The 7,779-nt window shown below is 47.6% G+C and overlaps 1 protein-coding gene across 1 annotated transcript; it reads left to right on the top strand.

Moving 5' to 3' along the window:
• The first annotated feature begins 341 nt into the window (after positions 1-341).
• On the top strand, positions 342-7,469 carry LOC144259436 (osteocalcin-like). The gene is made up of 4 exons (XM_077807650.1): positions 342-408; positions 4,047-4,082; positions 6,151-6,223; positions 7,340-7,469. Exons 1-4 carry the CDS (start codon positions 342-344, stop codon positions 7,467-7,469), a joined length of 306 nt encoding a protein of 101 aa, XP_077663776.1.
• The last annotated feature ends 310 nt before the right edge of the window (positions 7,470-7,779 follow it).

The following is a 7,779-nucleotide window of genomic DNA, read 5'->3' as shown; positions in this document are numbered from 1 at the left end:
TTCTCGCTCAACACTAAACTATGGGATGTTTGTAATTAAGCTTTTTTTCCCCTTTTCTTTAAAAGTAGCATTTGGAGCTCCATAAAGTCATCTGGAAGTGCCATGAGCCTTTGGACTGAGTTGGATGTGCACATGGCTGCCAGGACCGGATATCTATTGGCGCAAATGAGAAGCTTTGTGTTGGAGCTGGGACACAGGAATGTAAAAGTTCGAGAGACTCTGGCCAGAGTCCTGATCTCTCCAGATGGTCACAGGATATAAACTGCAGCTGGGAGGCAAGTTCCAGAACCCTCCTAGAGAAGCTCTGAGGCTGCAGAATCGCGTTAGACAAAAAGGAGAAGATGAGGAAACTTCTGGTGCTGCTACTCCTGACCCTGGCCCTGGCAGTCTCCTGCTATTGTGAAAGAGGTAAGGGGACACAGCATTTATCTCACCTGGAGTGTTCTCTGAGTGTATTATTGAACACTTAAAACCTGAGAAGACTGCCTGCTCAAGAGGAGACCTGATTGGGGCTAGGCAGTATACAATGGGCTACTGCACTGGCAAGGTGTTATATTATATAGGTCACAAATAAGAATGGGTTTGGGGGTCTCCAGCCTAATCCCAAATAGACATTTGCCTCCACTAGGACACAAACTATTGCACAATTGGGCATGACTGGCAATCTCAGAAATCCAGTTTAGGATTTAGGTGAATTAGCAAAACTGGGTCCCCAGTTTTGGACAAATGGATTTCGCTGCAGGTCAGAATTGAGAGGAATTAGCTAAACTGCATGGACAATGGGGAAGGCTATGTTATATCTGCCAACCCTGGAAAGTTGTACCGTGCCCAGAGACATCTGAGGAGAAAAATAAAGCTACACTTTTTAATTCCATTGAAATATGTTGGACTGGGAGAGGTTTTGAAGGCACAATGGAAAAAATGGCAGTGATACTGTTAAAAAAATATGGTTATAGGATATAAACTACAGCTGGGAGGCAAGCTCCAGAACCCTCTTAAATAGGAAATAGCTGAAGTAGCCATAGAGGGGTGAGCTGCACAGCTGGAGCGGGGTGGGAGACCTAGATCTGAAATAGCAAGTGTTCAGCCTCTCTCTGCTTTATACAGAATGGACAGGGATGGGACAGGAAGGGTAGAAAGCTTGCCCTGTACTTGCCTGTACTATGCCAGTTCTCATCAGTGTTAAATTCCTCCGTGTTAAAGATGACCCTGTAAATGAAATACGCTCTCACAGGCATCAGATGGGTGAGAAATTAGTTAATATTTTGCAACACAGTTTTTAATCTTTGATTGTTTTCCCCTCAGAGAGCTTCTCTCCTTCATTCCTGGACAGTTTGCTCTAAAGCAGCTATTGTATACCAGTCTGTTCATTAGTCTGGGTCCTTTATCAGTTTCCCTGTGGAGTGCAAAATACAGATTGGCTCCACAAACCTAGAGATTTCCAGAAGGCTCCATTCTACAGCAGACAGCATGTTGCCCTCTGACATTTCGTAAAGACTCATTGTCTCCTGGTATAGGTGGCACCGTTTGGATAAAACAGGAACTGGCCAATACCTTTGCCAAAACTCACAGTTGAACTCCTGAATCTTTCTAAGGTTAAAAAGCATTATGTTAAAGACTCCCCATTCCCTCTCATCTGCAACCTTCTCCTCAGAGGAGGAGGTGAAGGGGGTATCAACGTGGTCACTACTTTCTATCTCCCTTAGTACAATCCTTCATCTACCTGCCTCACCTGCTGGTAGTGTCTAGTACAGGAGGCTGGGGGTCAAATGTCCTAGTGTCTATTCTCTGCTGTGTTACCTTAGGCAAATCGCTTACCTCTCTGTGCCTCAGTTTTTCCAGCTGTAATATGGGGATTATAGTGCTTACCTAAATCACAAGGTAATTGGGAGAATTAACTAGTTAGTGTTTGGTGATCACCTGGAGATCCTCAGATGAAAAACACTGGAACTATTATTAATCACATTATTACTAAGACTCTGATGAGGGCTGCTGCTCTGCTGGGTTCTCTATGGCTAAGGGCTGGGGGATTCAATGCAGTGTGGCAGTCAGTGCTCTAGACTCACATGAACTTCAAATGAGCACAGCACTGGGGGACAGGTGCATGGGGTGTACTGGGGCAGAATGACCATGACGAGGCTGCCTGGGGAGCTTTGACTAAAGATGGGGGTGGTGTGAAGTCTGCTCATCTCCTCTAGGGGCAGAGGGAAGGGGATGGGGTAGAAGAAAGTTGGCCAGGTTAACTTCCCCCGCCTGCCTCTGGTGGCAGGTTGTTTGCATGGCTGAGAAGAGGAGCTGGGGACTGCTTGGGGGTAGAGTTCATTTGGAACGTAGTGAATAAGACATCTACTATTTTTCCCTTTCTCTTCACTGTGGTGAATGTGACACCGCAAAACTGCTGGTTAGCTCTCAGACGCTGCTAGGTAACGGCCAGATTCTGATGCCCATGCTCAAGCTGAGTAAGACCTTACTCTGCAAATCAGACCCATTGAAGTCAATGGTACTACTTAAGTAAGGTGTATTTAACATGAGCCTGAGGGTCACAAGCTAAACCTAAATGACTTAGGGTCAAACTTGGATACCCAGACTCATGCTGAATAGCACCTTTCTCCACAAATAGTCTGCAGGGTCTGATCAGACAACAAATGTGTCTTGCTGGTGTAAATGCACACGGTGCTTTGGAAAAAAACAACAAAAAACCACAACCCTCCCCTCAAAGAGTTTACAATCTAGCAATTAATCAACATATTTATGTTCCTAAATCTTCTTTGTCCCCTTAAATACACTTCTAATACAACAGCAGATGGGATTTGCCATGGGTGGAAGAGTGATATGTGAAGAACTAGAGCAGAGCCCGTGTGGTATGGAGTGGCAAACAGAGTATGGCCCCCAGTAAGATCAGAGGGAATTCCCCTTGGGTGATTGCAGGGACCATCGAAGGTTAGAATTAAGAATGAATTTGGTACATACAGTGGGTTCTTATGTTCTTATGTCCCTATCCTCTGGTTGCCAGAAGCTGGAATGGGCGACAGGGGATGGATCCCTTGATGATTACCTGCTCTGTTTATTCCCTCTGGGGCACCTGGCATTGGTCACTGTCGGAAGACAGAATACTGGGCTAGATGGACCTTTGGTCTAACCCAGTATGGCCGTTCTTATGTTCCTCTTTAGATGACTGGAAAGCTGGTGTTGTGACACGAACACAGACATTACATTCTTCCCTGTACCTCAGTTCTGGTCTACAATGCTCCAGAGGGCAGGACTATTCCTAAGTATTTTAATACCTGCCTCCTCTTCACATTCTGTCAAAGACCCTCAGCTCCTCAGAGAGAACAAAGAAACACACCTTCTCAGTGGAGAAGGAGGAGAGATGGTGCCATCCAGGCTGTGTCTACACTAGGCATTTTGGGCAAAATTTCCTATTATTTCTACCACCACTGAAGTTCTTTTGATCATATCTCTAATGTAGACAGGCTTCCCATCTTGGCATTTTTATCACTATGTCATCTTGTTCCAAGCAAGCTGAAATGACACTATGCGTATGTCTACACTAGAGCTGGAGACATGATTCCAGCGCTGGTGGACATACCTGTGCTAACGCTGATCGGCAGGAGTGGCTAGCCATCCTGAGTATGTACCTGTGTTCTTGGACAGGATCATACTTGGAGCGATAGCCCCGCCAGCTGCTCCCACTGCTGCAGCCACACTCCTGTTTGTAGTGCCCGGGGCTCAATCAGAGTTAGGTCAAGTATATCTTTGTGAGCTGGAATTTACACCTTCCCGCTCTCATGCAGAGATACCCTATAAACTCTGGTGACACTGATAGAGCTGAACCAGTATTAGCAATGGTGGGAAATTTTTGCCCCAGACTTCTAGTGCGGACAAGGCCCTAGTGGGGGCAGAGAGATAAAAATTCCCAATGCGGGAAGGGAAATGGTATTGCCCAATAAGGGAGGGAGATACAGTCATCCAATGGGGGCCAAGGACTGGAGTCACATGTTTGGTTCCTGCATGGTATCCCCTGACTCCTATTCTTTGTTTTCCAGATTCAAAGGACTCCTGGGAATCACACGGTGTTGAAGGTGAGTATCTTGCTATGACTTTCCCCCATCTCTGCAAGTGTCTCAAGCCCTGCATCTGCCTCCATCTTTCCCATTATCAGGATTAGGGAATGAGTGAGATGCTTATGGAATCCTCTCGTTTCTTTCTCCTTCCTTGACCAACACTGAGATCTATAGCAGGTGTCATCATGAGTCCTCTCGCCTCAGCAGAGCACCCGTGACAACTAAAGGTCCAATTTTCACATGGCCTGGTGGAACTGAAGACCCTGCAAACAGTAGGAAGCAGGCAGCAGTGACATGAGCAGGCTGAGGTTTTCAACTCTCAGATAAACCAGGACATGAGGCAGGCCAGTCAACAATCATGTTGCCCTGGGAGCTACATGGGGATTAAGGTGTGAGCTAGCTGAAGTAATAGCAGAACGGAGGGATCACCCATAATGGATGTCACAGAACGGCAGGGCTCCTCTGTTGGCTGGAGTTAGAAACATGCAGGAGTTAGAAACATGCACCAAGCTGCTCAGTTAGTAGTTCTGCTGACTTGCTGAGGCAAGAGAAGCTTATTAGCTCCACTGGGATATGAGGGAGATGGAGTGACAAAGAGAGCTAGGGTTTGGGACAGAGAGGTCCCTTGATGGAAAACCTAAGAACAGTCAAGTGTTGGGAGAAAGTTTAGGCTGAGCTTTATGTTGTATCACTGCAATTTCAACTAGCAGAAAAAGGGTAAGTTTGGACTATGTACTGACTGTGCATATTCTGTTCAGTTCAGGGTGGGACCTGAGTTTAGGGTCTGAAATGTTCCCCTGTCCCTCACTCTGCTCTGCAGCCTGGCTCACAGAAATCCATTAGGAAAACTATCCCCTGGCTCTCTTGGCCCCCTCTTTCCCCTCTCTTGTCCCATAGGTCGAGGGATAAATTGCTGCTGGGGTTAATTAAAGCTGGAATTTCCCAGAGAACCAATCAAAACATGGGGGGACGGGAGGGAAGAGAGAGAGAGAGAGAGAAACACCTTTACAAGGGAGGTTGTAATTGCTGGCACTTCTTACAGTGAAGGTTTATTTGTAGGTGGTATTTCAAACCTGACCTGAGCTCAGCTTGCCAGTTGGTCCCCAGAGATAACCCCTTCTCTCCCCATGAGCTGGGCTCTCTCACTGGCCAACTAATCTGGCATCAGAAAGAACATTTTGCTGGCAGTTGAAAGCCTGGGTTAAGGAGCTGAGCTGAGCTGGGAATGGTACAACCTCTATGCAGGAAGAGCCTGGCAGCCATCTCGGAGCATTCCCCAAACACAGGTATCCAAAACTCTCCATGAGTGCTCAGTGTGCTGGGGGAAGGGGTGCAGGGTCCTCTGCTCTCTCAAGACTCTCCACACACGAGCACTAGGATCTCTCTGTGCAGAGTTTAGCGGTGTATTTCCCTGTTGGCAATAGTCTCAAAATCTTTCCTAGCACTCTGCACACATGGGCACCAATATTCATAAGCACAGCCTTCTTACAGTCACTTAAAGGTATTCTGGCTGCGTGGACACCAGTGTCTCAGCAGGCAACAGTCAGTGACACAACCTCCACTGCCTTCAGTCACCTTGGCGTGCTCTGAAGACATTGGTACCAAGGCTTCACTGTGCAATGGCCAGTGGGACAGTCCATATTAGGTTGGGTCAGACTGTATAGAAGAAGGCAAAACTCTAAGGTCATCAGGACTGGAGAGAGAGGGAACCACGTCCCTGCAGATTTGGGGCTTGAGTCTCTTCTCCTACTGCTCCTTTGACTCCACTGACTGCAATAGCTTTGCTCCAGATTTACATCAGGGTAAGTGACAAGAGACTCATGCTCCTGGAGTTCATGACCAAGGGGGAACTTGGCCCTGAGACCAAGTAGGTTGGAGTGGAGCGGGAGATAGGTCCCTGCAACTGTGGAAGAGAGGGAGACAGAACTGTGGAGGCTGGGGTAGGCAGATGTGCACTGGGAAGTAGGGTGGGGAGTGACTGTGATGAGGGATAGCAGGAGTTCCATCTCCAGAGGACACTCTAGTATTTGGTCTAAAGGAGGGCAGCCCCAAAGCTCTAACCCACCGTTCTATTCTCCCATGGCAGGTGTCAAGGTAAAAAGAGAAACAGCCAATGCCTTTGTGAGGAGGCAGAAGAGGTCCTACCCCTATTATGAAAGGTAAAATCTTCCCTGCCACACCAGCTGGGTTCAGGACTGAACTGTGTATGGATTATTTCAGAGAGAGATAGGAAGGCAGTGGGATCTGGCAAGGAATTTGATTCATGTCTGGCATAACATCCTCACATGCAGAAGCAGAAAAAAAGGATGCCGGAGACACTTACTGGAAACAAGTGGCCCATTCTTCCTTAAAGGGCCATAAATATCCCCTGAGGAGTCTCTGACAGACATAGAGTGACCATAGTCAGCTTTACATCACCTCCGGTAAGAGCCCCCAGCACAGGGGCATGCCAGATGCGTTGCTTGGAGTATTTCAGGAAGGGGTGTACTTGGCTAGCATTCCTAGGCTGCTGGTAATTCTGGCTAATTGAACTGCCCTTAGGGGCCAGGGAGAGTGGGGTGCAAGTTAGAGGCTGCTCTAGCCTGCATCAGAGACCAAAGCAACCCGCTGCACAGGGCGCACTGAGGAGGTTTCATCTTTGCCTTCAGTTCCTGCTCTGAGCTCAGCTCTGCTGCAGGGATGAGGTCAGATCAGACTGGCTTTTCATTCTGACTAGGCCCAGATACTACAGCAAGCAGACCTTTTTTTACAGCACTCCTGGAGACAGGGACTCAGAGAACTTTGGCTGACAGATTGACACAAGAACATGCTTCACATACGTCCTGGGAGAGGTCACCAAGCTACATCTCACAGAGGCCCTGAGGGATAAGACATTTCTAGTTGAGCATCATTGGATGGTAGTTAAAGGCTTGGGTTTAATCCCCAGTTAGTAAAGCTTCTGAAAGGATAACTAAGGTTCCTGGGGTAAAGTCCCAGCTGATAGACCCGACCCACTCCCCTGGAACAATAACCAGGGAGCCTGAGTTCTATCTTTAGCTGTTAGAGCCTTGTGGACAAGATGGGGAATTGGCTTCAATCCCCAACTGATAGAGCTCCCTCCCATGCCTGGACATTAATCAAAGGGACTAGGTTCTAACCCTTTGTAGGTAAATATCATATTCACTATAAGGGAGTCCATCTCTAGGGAATGCTGGGTAATCATTCTCCCTGAGTTCAGCAGGTGGCATAGGAGTCTGATGAGTCATGAGTGGCATCTTTCTCTTTGTCTACTGCAGGTACTATGAATTGTACAAGTCCCCAATGGAGCTGAGGAAGGAACAGTGTGAAAACTATGCCCCCTGTGACTACCTGTCCGAACACGTGGGATTTCATGCTGCATATCAGCGTTACTTTGGGAGATTCTGAAGAAGAGACTGTCCCTTCCCTCACCTGGCTAGGGTTCAGTCTGACCTCCATAAAGACTGGGGTAGTGGGAGGAAGGGAAGGAAGGAAAAGGGAGAGGTAGATTGGGCCCACTTCAATTCTGCTCAGCACTGATGAGAGCACAATGGCAAAAGTTACCCCATATATCCATTTTCCAGTCCGAGACTGCTGAACACTAGTTGTGATCCTTCTACCAAAGGCATTCCCCCCTGTGGCCTCCCATGGTATTTTGAGCTTCTTCAGAGAAAGGAAGGTGAGGAGAATCCATCTTATCTGCTTCCCACAGAAGTTC

The sequence above is a fragment of the Eretmochelys imbricata genome, chromosome 1 (genome assembly GCF_965152235.1).
Source record: "Eretmochelys imbricata isolate rEreImb1 chromosome 1, rEreImb1.hap1, whole genome shotgun sequence".
NCBI lineage: Eukaryota > Metazoa > Chordata > Testudines > Cheloniidae > Eretmochelys > Eretmochelys imbricata.
Note: the sequence above shows the minus strand (reverse complement) of the source record. Positions and strands in the feature narration are given on the sequence as shown.